Raw genomic sequence first — 13,925 nt, 5'->3', positions numbered from 1 at the left:
GTTTTCACTCAGTTAGTTTGTCCATAAACAACCATGGTATGTACCTTATCTTTGATTCTTATTCAATAAAAGTACTTGCTAGAGTTTCTTTGTTTGCAAAATTTATTTTCTCTTTACAAGTTTTTCCAACTCACATTAATTCAAACTTCAAGAACCTTTCTTGGAGGATTGATTTGATCTTTTAGTTGAGTTTCTTTTTTCAAAAGAATCAATTGGATAACCTTTATTTCGAATCTTACTCTTTCCATAATCCAGTTTTCTTTGATTCTGAATTCTATTTAGGTGTTCTTAATTCTCTATCTTTAAATTTGGGCAGCCTTGTTTCTCTCCAATTTTTTCTCCATTTTGAATTAGCAAGGAGTCCCCTAATTAGTCTGAATTCTTTCTCTTTTGTTTCTTTTTCCTCAAGTTTTGTTCATCTTAGTTTAATACTAATTTTATCTAATTGTTTCAGATTACATCCTCTCCAAGTCAAAACTAGACTTCTCCCTAAATTTAAAATTCAATTCAGTTTGATTCTTGACAACTTGATTCATTTATCCTCAACATTTCCTATCAATTAATATTTATGCTATGCTTGGTAAGAGTATTATTTTTCATCATGTTTTAGTATATGAGCCCCATCCCCCATTTCCGCCTACATATATGGGATATTTTAAGAGATGAACATCCTTATTACTATCAGGGTCTGGGGAAAGCATAGGAAAAGTGATTTCACTATATCTTTTACCAGGAACAGGACCTATCACAAGAATATTTTTCTTAGTGGAGAGGTAGTTCTGAAAAGATAGATTGCCTATCTTTTCTTTCATCTCAGGTGAAATACTATCAGGCGAGGCTAACTCAAACCCCTCATATAAAATAAGAACAGCACTCACATTCAAGGCCCCTTTCTTACCATTAGCAAGAACTTGTTTCAGTTGCATATCATTAGGAATTCTAACAACCGCTTCAAATACAATATCAGGAAGTACCACTTGTGAAACCTCAATATCAACTAGTTTATTCACTAAATGGCAATTGGCACATACAATACACCCAGTTGCTTCTCATGGATTTTCATACCCCTGCTGTGCTAAAGTGGGATATGCATTTGAAATGGAAGCCTCGATTATTATATAGATCATGAGCGATACAGAAATGGATCGAGTAATCTCCTCTTTTATCCAAGAAAAAGTATTTCTAGTTTGCATAGTCCAATCATTGATCCCGAAAGTTTCTATAATAAAATTAGGTTAGTAATAAACTAACTTCAATCAATAATTTTTAATCACTCACATAACTTTGTTTTTGGAAAGGAGAAAGAAAAATTATTTGCTTATTTTGAATAGATCTTATTGTTGGACAATACACATGTTAGCAAAACAAAATAGATAAATATAAATAAATAAATAAAATATAAATAGAACAATTTATAATTAAATTGTGAAATATGAAAATCAAACAAAACCGTAATAAAAAATTGAAATAAAGTTTAAATCAGAAGGAAGAATAGAGATTTTACGAAACGTTGAGGCCTGTGAAACACAGTTTCCTTAAGATAGATTCGGTCACTCCTACGGTACTTGGAGAAACTTTAGTCGAATGTCTCCTAGGATACAACAACAAAAATGATCAAAGTAGTAGCATCTCTACAACGATCGAACGAACGTTGCCTTTTTTTTAATCACCGAAACGTTTGAAAAATACTGAAAGGAAAAATGGAGAGTTTTTAGAGTAAAAAAGTTTCAGTGTGAGAGTATGAGTGTGTGTAAATTTCTACAGAATACACAGCCTTTTATAGACATTTAGGATGGTGGAAAATTTAGAAATAACCACACAAAATCTGCTAGAGTCAAAAATTTAATTTGATTTAAAAATTAAAATCAAATTGATTGGAATTAGATATTGTTCATACATAATCAGATTATGTCTGCCGAACATTTTCGATCGGGTTTGGACCTGCACCCTTGTGCGCAAGGCAAAATTACAAACTTAGTCATTCAACTAACTTTCAAGAGGGTTAACATATATATATACACGCATCTCACACTTGGTATTTAACCAATGTGGGATATAAGCCTTTACTTTTCCTCAACAATATTTCCAAGTAGCTTACTTTGAGCATCAATTTCTCATTCACCACTCAACCATTTTGAGCATATGATATACCATTGTAAAGGTCTCATGGAGTAGAATATGAAACCATAAAATTATGATTCAACTCTTCACCTTTACCTATTGAGAATATGCCTCAAAGTTATCATAAAAATACAATTTTTCTAGCACTTATTTTCTACAAGAGTTTTTACTCATCCTTCTAATTTCAAGTTTAAAATTGTACTACCTATTCTTTATTATATATCTAACAATTATAATATATATGTATTAAATAAATTCTCATGTTATTATACTAATAACCAAATGAATCATTAGTATACTACTAGAGATAAGCAAAACTCGATTCGATTCAAATAAATTGAATTTTAAAAAATTGAATTTCAAGTTAATTGAATCGAGTTATTCGAATTATTCAAATCTAATAGAATAAGTAATTCAAGTTTTGAGCTCGAATTGAATTAAATTTTACAATTTGAATAACTCGAATAATTCAAATAACAGATTGTGCAAATACCCTTTTGATCCCTATCAAGTTTGAAAATGAGCAAATTGGTCTTTTAAAAAAATTATAAAAATTTCAAAAAAATTCTAAAACATATATAAACAAAGTTAAAAAATAAGAAATATCTAGAATAATATTTTTGGGGACTTCAATAAGTTAATTAATTATTTAAATTTATCATACTAAAGTATTTTTTATTTTACTTTGAAAAAGTTTTCAAATATATATTGTTTCAAATTTATATGCTCTAACATGGAATTAGTTATACTGTAACAATATTTTAATTTGACATGTTTAATTTTTTTTAATTTAACTAGAATAATTTCACCCAATTCGACTCGACTTGATTCAAAAATTTTTCACCCGACTTGATGATAAAATAGGATTCATCAACTCAATTAGCTCAAAATTTTTTCACCCGATTCGATCGAACGCTCACCCGTATGTCCTACAATATAAAGGGAATATAAATTAATGAGTTTTTATTTTTTATCATAGTTGTGGGAGTAGAAATTTTGTGTTGCCTTGCAATCTCAATAAAACCATTCTACAATTTAGAAATTAAATTTGTAGTAGAATTTAGGGGCTTATGTGAAGGTGGAAAAGGTATATATAGTTAATTAAGTTTAGGGTAGTTTAATCGGTTCCACAATAGATTCCAAACTAATGTGTTTGTATTAATCTCATGAGATTATGATTAAAGTAACTTAATTATATTAATAAGATTTCGACAAATTTAAGCATCCACATCCTCCTTTTCTTACCTGAAAGAGCACAAATTAGATTAAGAATTAAATATTCAAATATTTTAGTAAAAGGAAAAATAAAAACAAAGGCACATTTTAAAAGTTAATCTTAAAGCGAAAAAAAATTTAAAAATAATAAAAATTTGTTCGTATTATATAATTATCCAAAGAAAAAAAAATAGAAATCTATTTCTCTGATTGGCTCGCATAGCGCATTGTTCGTTCTGGTTAAATGTCAAATCTGCATCAAATCACTTGACATATCCAAGAAAAGGGACCAAAAAAGATAGAGAATAAACACAGAATCTTAACTCAAAACTCAAAACTCAAACCTCAAAGACTGCTATAATAATATGTCTTCATTGGGAGATAAAATAAAGCAAGACTCAAAAAAGAGAGCTTGGTAAAGAATCCAATTCATCATCATCACCATGAGCCACTGTGTAGCTCCAAATTGTTGGAATCTAAAGCACCAATCTCAAGAACAAGTCCATTTCGAGGAAGAAGAAGATAATGAAACCAATCGATCTTCCCACATAAGCAACCCCATGTATGAACAATCCATGCATGTTCTTTTCAGTTTCTTTCTATGTTTATTGGATATAATTTTTTGTTTCCTTTTCTTCAATGGGACTGCTTTGATTTTCAACCTTTCTTTTTTTTTCTTAACTTGAAATTAAGGTCCAACCATGAAGTTGCAGAGCTAACATGGCAAAATGGTCAGCTAGCTTTCCATGGGTTGAATAGGCACCTTCCTACTGCTTCATCAAAGCCGACATGGGGTATTTCTGGTGACACACTAGAGTCCATAGTCCATCAAGCCACATGCCTTCACACCCAAAACCACAACTTCAGCTTACTTCAACATGACCAGAACCAGACACCGGCAGTCGTGAGCTCCATTGCTGCATCATCGGGGAGCTCTGGTCGTTTGCCAACAGCAGCGGTGGTAAAGAAACGGGCGCGGTCGAGCTCCGATGTATGCGGGGAAATTCCAAGAGGTGGTGTTGGAGAGGAATATGCTAGTGCATGCGCGAGTGCTAGTGATGCATTTTGCAAGGAGAATGATGATAGTACGATGATGACTTGGGCATCCCATCTGTCGCCTCAAACTATGAAGGCCAAAGCCGTGGATGAGGACTATACTTATCAGGATGGATTGGTAAAACTACTTAATTTGGCAATATTACTCTGTTTCTGCTACTCATTAAAACTAGCCACAATTGTTAACGTGGCGAATCAATTTCATCTAGTTCAAATTATTATTTGTTAATAAAAAATATATAATTTTATTTAAATTGAAATAACATGTAGGAAAACCAAGATGAGGAACAGGAGACTAGAGGTGAAACAGGTCGCTCCCAGGCCACAAGACGGAGTCGAGCATCAGCTATTCATAATCTCTCTGAAAGGGTAAGGATTTCCTTTTTTTTAATGGAAATTTTACGATATGTAACAGTTTAGTTAATTGTAGCAGAGACGAAGACATAGAATTAAGCAAAAGATGAATACTCTTCAGAAGCTAGTGCCAAATGCAAGTAAGGTAAGATTATCTTGCTTTTTCTTTTTCTTTTTTCTGTTCAAATTTAGTTGAAGATTTAGGTTTTAAATTTTAATTTTACATTCTATATATAGACAGATAAAGCTTCGATGCTTGATGAAGTGATTGAATACTTGAAACAACTCCAAACACAAGTCGAAATGATGAGTATGAGAAACATGGCGGCCCAGATGATGATGCAGAAGACGCGGCGGCAGCTTCAAATGTCGGCTTTAGCTCGGATGGGCGTCGGAATGGGGATCGGAATACTTGACGATAACAACTCCTTGGCTCCCAATCCTTCACCAGTCACTGCTCCCACCCACACATTTCTTCCTCCTCCTCCTCCGTCCTTCGTGACACCGCCGCCTATGATTCCAACGCGCTTCGCGGCGGCTGCTCAAGCGAATTCAGATGCTAGCTCACATGGCTCCATTCCTTCGCCTGATCCGTATTGCACTTTACTAGCTCAAGTACGTCAAATTTACATTCATGATCTTAACTTGACAAGGTTTCGATTCGGTTTTTTTTTTTTTCCTACTGTTAATGTACAGTATTCTTCCTTAATAATAACCAAATCGAAATCAAGTTAAATGGAATAGGTAAGTTATCTGATTCCAATCGAATGCTATTAAGTAAAAATTTTGAAAATTGTTCTTGTATATAATACAATTTATAAGTTTCTCCATTAATTTAAAATAAATACTTCATTTATAAGAATTAAATAAAATATAATATTTGCCAAAGACTTTTTTGTCTTTTTTAGATCATAACGTTATATTCATCTCCAAATATATGTCAATAAATATCGAGGAAAATGAAGTCCAAATAATATATGTTCTTTTATGTGTTCTTGAAACTGATTTTTTGGGTGCAGTCCATGAATATGGAACTCTACAATAACAAGATGGCAGCACTGTATCGACCACAAATTAATCAAACTACACAGACATCAAGCAACCCATCGAGGTCAAACAATGTAGCAAAGGATTAAGATGAAGCCTAATGGTCCACCCAATTTGTGAGAAGCATATGTATTTATGTTACTCGAGCTTGAGGTATGAGTGTAACAATGTGTGCAATACGTGTATGTATTTTCAGACATGCCTCACTGTTTTCTGATATGTCATAGTTGAAATGGAAGAGGTGACCTTATCACCATTGATGGATCTTACATCTTTATAGTACAGGTTAATAGATACCATAAGGATGCTGTGCTCATACCCTTCCTTTTTAGGAGATAATACATTGACACGAAACAATTACACTATTCATTAATAACATACATAAGATATTAGGAAAAATTAGGATACAGAAAACAAGATAAAAGTAACGTGGAATCCCCTGTAAAAGGAGTTAGATAATATTTTTCTCTCTTTACTCAAAAAATGGACAAATTAATATCTATACATTAGAGCAAAGAGTCAATTGGTTCTTGGTTGATAGAATAACCAGACAATGGCACTTGGCATGCCACATGTATGAGGTACAAGGACCAGCTTTTAAACGTAAAACTAGATAAAAGTTTTAATAGAATGACCAATTTATTTTTTGATCTAACGTATAAAGACTAGTTTACTCGTTTTCTAAATAAAAGAGTTAAAATGCAATTTGATTTCTAATATAAGAACCCTTGTGATACTTTTACTTAGAAATCAGTGACATAAGATTCCGGGAAAATTTATGACACAATTAAGTAAACATGTCAAAATCAAAACTTATAAAAATATAATACTAAACATGATTACGAGATGCAAGATAATATGAATATAAATAGGAATACACACGTTACCGGATAATGTAACCCATAAATTGGGGATCATCTATTGCATGAATGCTGGAACTTGTTTTCCTGGCAATATTGTGAAATACTTGTTTTATAATTACAAACAAATTGATCATTGTATGATACATAAAATTTCCCAGAATTCTTATCAAAACAATACAATCTGAGCTCATAGATCCAGAATACAAGCTTATGTTTCTCCGACTTTCATTTTGCTTGAAGTACCTACATTCAACATCAGTGTCCAATGCTCATGGATGTAGATATGAACCTCAAAATACCCTCCAAATACTTGGAAAAAACTGAACTTCCCCAAGCCAGACAAATTAATCATATCTGAAACTCATACCTGAGTACAATAACATAGATGCAAATTTTCATTCACTCAGAATTTAAGATAAGAGGGAGCAAAAAAGATAAAGTTTGATCAGTATCATATAGTTAAATATATCATCTAAGACAAGTTTACCATTTCTACGGTATCAAACTGGATCTTAGATGTAAAGGACCAAAGACGAAAATTAAAGCAAAACATATTCTTCACAAGTTTGTTCTTCCATATCAACCTTTATATTTTACTTTGCACATTCATACCAGTATATATGTACATTACATGATAGATTACCTTCCCTAGCTCAGTTTTTGTCTTCAGATTCTGAGATGCCGGTATCGAGAGAGATGACGGTTTCGAAAGCGCTGACCAAAGCCTTCACCTTACTTGCCTTGGTCCTTGCAAACTTGCTTGCAGTCTCTTCAATGATATTGTTGTACGAAATTCCCGCAACTTTCTTCTCTTTAAGATCTGTTTGTATGAGAGAAAATTTTCTGGATTGGATTTTAGTACCATTATACTGGCCATTAGCTTCTTTTCGTCCAGAGTCATTTTTGCTAGTGCCAGCTTTACTAGTTTGGATGTAATCGATTTTCTGTTCCTCTGGCACTTTTGGCCTGAAGATAAGTTTCCTTGGAGCTGAGTCCTCACCTCTACTATTTTGATCATCAGAATTTCTGTTGTCAAGAGCTCTTCGGCAGGACTCAAGTTTTGTTGGAGCAGTGTCCTCACCTCTACTATTTTGATCATCAGAATTTCTGTTGTCAAGAGTTCTTTGGCAGGACTCAAGTGTCGTTGGAGCAGAGTCCTCACCTCTACTATTTTGATCATCAGAATTTCTGTTGTCAAGAGTTCTTTGGCAGGACTCAAGTTTCGTTGGAGCAGAGTCCTCACCTCTACTATTTTGATCATCAGAATTTCTGTTGTCGAGATTTCTTTGGCAGGACTCAAGTTTCCTTGGACTAAACTCCTCGACTTTGGCATTTTGGTTATGATCATCTATGTTGTCAACAATTAATTTTTGCCTGAACTCGTGTATCCTTGAAGTAAGTTCCTCGATTCTACTGTTTTTGTTATCACCATTTTGGTTGTCAACAATTACTCTTCGCCGAAATTTCAGTCTCATTGGAGTACACTCCTTGACTTTACCGTTTTGGTTATCACCATTTTGGTTGTCAACAATTTCTCTTCGTCTGAACTTGAGTCTCTTCGGGGTAAACTCCTTGACTCTACTGTTTTGGTTATCATCATTTATGTTATTAACATATACCCTTTGCTTGAACTTGAGTCTCCTTGGAGTACAGTCCTCAACTTTGCCTTTCTGGTTATCATCGTTTCTGTTGTCAACGAGCTCTCTTTTCTTGAATGTAAGTCTCCTTGGAGTGCAATCCTCAACCGAAAGTTCGATCATCTTTCCTCTCTGGAAATTTAACTTTTTGCCAGGCAAATTCTTATTATTTGAAGTAATCATCAATGCCCTTTTAGGTCTAGCCTTGTATATCATTTTTGAGCTACTTTTTTATTTTCTGCAACTGCTTTATCATGTTCGGTCAAGGTATCATTATGGGAAGACTTGGATGATACTGATGTTGACAGGGAAGCTAAAGATGGTTGAGTGATTGTCAATCCATTTGGAGTTGGTCTCAAGCTTTTCTTACCCGGGAATGAGGATAAAGACAGAGGCAATCCACTGGATTGGATTCCCGTCGGCTTGTATATCAACTTCTTCTTCTCATACACGAGGTGGTCGGCCTATAGAAATTCTGTTTTGATTGTGTTTCATACTCTTGTCCTTAGACGATGAAGGTGGCCTTTTCAACACAACATTATTTTGATCAGATTCTGCAGGCTTGTTCTCGGGATTTGACTTGATCAGGTACGAAGTTGTCTCAGGATTAGCTTGCTCCGAATTAAGTTTATTAACATTCTCTTGATCCATCGAATGAGAAACTCCCTTTAGGTTCTCAGTCACTTTGGCATTCTTACCATGCAGTTTCTCAGGTTTAATTTGCTTGGCATTTTCCTGCTTCTTTGGACGATAAACACCTCTCCACTTTTTTTGGGCATTCATGCTCAAATTTCTGGGATCATATTCTTTAGGAGACAAAGAAACAGATGGTAGCACTACATTTTTCTTGTCAGCAATAACAGAGGTCCTTATTCCTTTTCTTATTGTCGTGTCACCTTTATTTCTTCCACTGGAAACACCTAACGAAGTCATCGACAAAATGTTCCCTTCCTTCCTTTCCAGGCCATCAGAATTCTGTTTGCCACTCAGACATGCCTGCTTTACAAGAGAGGATGGCTTTGATTCAGGCTTCAGCTTTGAATCTTTTACATGTGCAACTACATAGTCAGTTTTATTGAGAGATAATAACTCTTGTTCCTGTAAGACGGATTCTTTTTCGGTCCAAGATGATACTTCAATTTCAACGCAATCGGGTTTCTGGCTCTCGGAATCAGTAGAAGGCTTCACACAAACTTGTCGATTCTTCTCTCCTCTCTGTGATTTAGTTTCAGCATTTTCTTCTTCCTCTTTTGCTTCACCTTCTGCTGCCACAGCTTCAATGTTAACCAGATCTTCGTGAGAAGGATACTTGGGTTTCTGAAGCTCGGCATCATAGGAAAACTTGACACTAACTTTGGAGTTCTTTGTATCAGTTAAATCTTCTTCATCGTTTTCCAAATCGTGTCCTCCTTGTGTTTGTGCAGTCTTGACAACAAGAGGATCATCAGCTTCCTCAATTTTCGAATCCAGAGAAGCCTTAACACTAATTGCTGATTTCTTCCTCCTCTCCCCGGCAGTGCTTTCGGAGACCCTTTCCAGATTTCTGATTGCAGCTCGTTCTTGCGCAATCACTTTACGCAGAGGACTCCTAGGGATCTTTGACTCAGGTCCAGGAGACAAACCTGTTCCATATTTACAAAAATCATGACAAGAACCCAGTGAAGCATGGAGATACCGCGAAAGAACCGTTAATCCACCACCTGGCATGATCACCTTCCCAGTAGATTTCCTCCTTGGAGGTACATTTCTGAGCTTATCTATCCTTCGGATAGCTGGGATGTCGATTAATGCATCGGCAATTATCATGCCTTAAATATCTGCAGCAGATGAAAAAGATTTCAGGTTAAAAGCACTTGCATTGCCACATATGAAGACACGGAAACAATAGTCTCATGCAAGAGGTTTTCAACTAACAATGAGAAAGAAACTATGTTACTCAGACTCGGATAGAAGCATCTGATACAAACATATTCAATTCTTTTTAAGAAAGTTGAATGTATTTTGCTTGAAGCGCCTTTGTCCTACACTTGTGTCCTAACACACATTTAGACATGAGTTAGGGGATACAATCCAAGAAAAAATTGAACATACTCATGTCAGATACGTACTTGTATTTGACATTGACACTCGAATCCGAGTAACAAAGATTTAAATAATAACTACACCAACTTTTGTCCCTACTGCTAGAAAACAATTCATGGTAAGGTAAGCTTAGTCAACCAAATTATTGTTAAAAAGACCATTTTCAAAGACCAAAAAGTTATTTTCTTTTTGGCAAACATTAAAGCTTGCACATTGCAAAGAACCCAAATGAATTGAAAATATTACTGGCAATTCCTTCCAACATATAGATCAAAAATTAAACAAATTTTCTCAGCAACCAAACAAAGCATTTATGAAGGAAACAAAGAACCCCAATTGTAATCGGCATATTAAAAGATTAAATTTCATAATTAGAACAGAGACAGACCATTGGCAATTGCAAATCCTAACATAACCAGAGCTCAGATTAAGAGAAAAAGAAAATGACAACTAGAGGAAAGAAAGATCAAACCTTGGTGTTATTCGCAAGTTTACAAGGATGGAAATGGGGTTTGGCAATGCAAACGTAAACTTCCCAAAGGCCAAGGAAAAAAAGGGAAAGATCTACGGACCATTTCTGTTGATATTCTATTTTTGACAAATAGAAACGTCTTTGCTGAAAATTGAAATCTTTTAATAATGGATTTCTTCTTTCTTTTGCAAGAAATAAATTTCCCAGGGAGAAAAAACAGGGGATCCCACCAATATCCAATACCATGAAAAATGATGGGTTCTTCTTAGTAATTTTGTTTATTTTTGGCCATTCAAGATTCTTTTTTTTTTTAATTTTGATTATTATCAAGAAAATTTTGGATTAATTTAGGTATATATTTACACATATAACGAAAATATTTTATATTAAAAAATATATATAAATAAATTTATTTGTGGATAAATTTAGCCTTAAATATTTACATATTTTGTTAATTTGACATCTATTCTTTATTAAGTTAAATTTAAACTTCAATTTTTCGAAAAGAGTCAAATTACTTTTTTTACAGATGCCATGACTAAAATATTAATATTTTTTTAATAATACTGGTATGGTAAGTCACGTGTATTTTATACTGACTTGATATTATTTGTCGTATACATCACATCAACAAATAATTTTAAATTTTAAAAAATACATATTAAAAATAAAATAATTCGAAAAAGTATAAAATAAACTTATAAAATTCAAAAAGAAATTAGCATAAAGTACATGTGAGTTGTGATGCAGGCTACTTTGTTTAAAATTTTAATGCTTTATTCAATATTTTCGTTGAAAAAAACAATTCGACTCGGTTAAACTAGCTTTTATTTGATGAATTGTTTTGATATAATAAATAAAAATATTTTTAAATAAAGTTTATTTTTAAACAAAGAAATTATAAAATTTAAAGCATAAAAATCATTTCAAGACTTCTAAACATCTTAGAAAATGTTTTGAACACTTAGAAAAAATTTTGACAAAGTTCAAAAACAGTTTAAACTCTTTTAACTAAATTGAAACATTTTTAAATAAATTGAAAAACTACTCCCTACAAAAAGTAACGATATCTTTTTTGCATTCTGACTTGATGATTTTTTAAATAATTACAAAAAGTATCGATACCATTTCAAAAAGTATCGATACCTTTTACCAGGTATTGATAAATCATCTTTGGTATTGTTGTAAACTAACTTTAACAGACACCAAATCAGGCATTAAATGCTAATAGTATCAATACTCGTAAAAAAAGTATTAATACATTTTTGTTGCAGGTGAATTTAATGATTTGGTATTTTCATCCCAACAGCTCTATTCAATTCATCAACAACCACAATGGTTGGAAATCAATTAGAGGATATAAATACTAGCTTCACTGGCAGAGCCAAAGGGGGCAGGTAGGCAAGGGCCCTGGCCCCCTTTAAAATAGAAAATTTTCTATTTAGGCCCTTTATAAGTTATAAAATTTTAAATTAGTAACGGTAAAATTGCACTTTGACCCCCAAAAATAATAAAAATTTGATTTAATCCTTTAAAAATTATAAAGATATAGAGTATTAAAATGATGAAATTGTATTTTTACTATTGTAAAAATATACAATTTAATTTCGGCCCTCCCCAAAAAAAAATTTTGGCTTCACCACTGCAGCTTCTAAAGGTTCTAGAACAAGTAAGATTACAATTGATCAAGTGCTTCAAGATACATCAAAAATCCATTACCAATCACTTTGTGCTTAATTTATTTATCTTATTCTTGTAAACACTTGTAAGCATTTATTGTATTTTCTATCAGCTCAATTGTTTTCCTTGTATTTGTGATTTATTGGCAAACACCCTAATCTTGTGAGGATTATTTTTTTGTTTGCTTCTTTGTTATTTTATTTGAGAAAATTTGTGTCTTAAGGTTTAGGGTAGAAACCGTAAGTGATAGCAAGATAAATTTGTGTTTTCAATGTATTTATTTTTAGCTAATTATCGAATAAGATGCTACTAAACTTGAGTTTTTCTTATCAAGAATGGAGTTGGTGTGCTGAAATTAAAATTCATACCAAAAAAGGGTTAAATTGGAACAAAAAGCAAAGAAGAGGGTTAGATTGAAAGATTGAAGACTTAAAGTTGGTTGGATAAAAATCGAAGGGTTGAAGATTAAAAAAAGTGGCTGGATAAAGATCAAATTATTTTTTATATTGTTAAATTTATGTAATTAGTTTAAATTTAACCTTTAGTTTAATTTTAATTTTTTTAATTTTGATCTATCTAGTGATAATATTTAGAAAAAAAAATCTAGTTAAGTTTTAACATTAAAAATATATATAAATATCGTGGATATAACCACTAGGCGATGAAAATAAAATAAAAAAAATTCCTTTCTTTCTTTTCAATTTCTAGGTCAGTAGCAATTGGCATTTTCCATTTTTTTTCCCAATTTCAATAATTTGGTTAATTTTTTTTCTAAGTCCTTTTCCCTTTTCACTTTTCACAATTTCCATTAAAAGTCACTTTCATACTTCATCTAGTATGATTTATTTCATGATTAACTAAGTTCCTTTTAGCCTTAGTCGATTATTGCTCTGACAAAGTAATCGTGAGATATGAACCCACACTAATACTTTGCAATTCGGTATTTGTTATCTCTCCGGTATATAGGATAGTACAAATTCATCCCTTAAAGTTGATTCAATTTCAATTCAAAAAGCGCCCGTTGGGTTGGAATCATTTGGTGTACAATTGGGAAGTTGAGTCAACTGTGCTGTATTCAAAATCTCGCGAACAAATTGGCATGTTCAAGTGGGAAAAGCTAGTTCTGTCAAGGGTGATAGTGATCGAATTTAAACAACCTACACGGTTGAGGCCGTTGATTAGAGTTGGGCTCTTCAAATTGCAAGGCTTTCGAAGCCTTAAATTACGGGCACTTTTCACGTGGTTAGAAATTCGACAATGGTCGATTTGCAGGTCGTACAAGAATCGACTACAAAAGGAAAAGCTGGTGTTTTGAGGTGTCCTCGATCGCTATAACCAACTTATCGGTTGGAAGGAAAAACCTTCTTTCAAGGAGCAGTTCAAGTTCGGGGTGTATCA

General features: G+C 33.1%; 2 protein-coding genes and 1 pseudogene across 6 annotated transcripts; 1 reads left to right on the top strand and 2 right to left on the bottom strand.

Moving 5' to 3' along the window:
- Positions 1-555: 555 nt before the first annotated feature.
- On the bottom strand, positions 556-1,193 carry LOC121215415 (cytochrome f-like; annotated as a pseudogene).
- A 2,381-nt stretch (positions 1,194-3,574) lies between these two features.
- Positions 3,575-6,057, top strand: LOC107949803 (transcription factor PIF7). Of its 2 annotated transcripts, none has more exons than XM_016884568.2 (6): positions 3,575-3,898; positions 4,030-4,510; positions 4,663-4,761; positions 4,826-4,891; positions 4,984-5,361; positions 5,766-6,057. In XM_016884568.2, the coding sequence occupies exons 1-6, from the start codon at positions 3,780-3,782 to the stop codon at positions 5,880-5,882; spliced, it is 1,260 nt and encodes a 419-aa protein (XP_016740057.1). In that variant the 5' UTR covers positions 3,575-3,779; the 3' UTR covers positions 5,883-6,057. The 2 variants fall into 2 exon arrangements, with proteins under 2 accessions (XP_016740057.1, XP_016740056.1); XM_016884567.2 differs by having other exon boundaries at positions 3,636-3,898; positions 4,823-4,891.
- A 627-nt stretch (positions 6,058-6,684) lies between these two features.
- LOC107949802 (uncharacterized) lies at positions 6,685-11,112 on the bottom strand. 4 transcript variants are annotated; one of them, XR_005911344.1, is made up of 4 exons: positions 10,848-11,112; positions 10,208-10,327; positions 7,300-10,110; positions 6,685-7,023 (listed from the first exon to the last, which is right to left on the bottom strand). XR_005911344.1 is itself a non-coding variant. In XM_016884566.2 (2 exons), the coding sequence occupies exon 2, from the start codon at positions 10,097-10,099 to the stop codon at positions 8,738-8,740; it is 1,362 nt and encodes a 453-aa protein (XP_016740055.1). In that variant the 5' UTR covers positions 10,100-10,110; positions 10,848-11,111; the 3' UTR covers positions 6,685-8,737. The 4 variants fall into 4 exon arrangements, 1 of the variants encoding a protein (XP_016740055.1); XR_005911343.1 differs by having other exon boundaries at positions 7,300-10,327; XR_001697900.2 differs by lacking the exon at positions 10,208-10,327 and having other exon boundaries at positions 10,848-11,111.
- Positions 11,113-13,925: the final 2,813 nt, after the last annotated feature.

This window comes from Gossypium hirsutum, chromosome D03 (genome assembly GCF_007990345.1).
Source record: "Gossypium hirsutum isolate 1008001.06 chromosome D03, Gossypium_hirsutum_v2.1, whole genome shotgun sequence".
NCBI lineage: Eukaryota > Viridiplantae > Streptophyta > Magnoliopsida > Malvales > Malvaceae > Gossypium > Gossypium hirsutum.
This window is presented reverse-complemented; position numbering and strand designations above follow the sequence as displayed.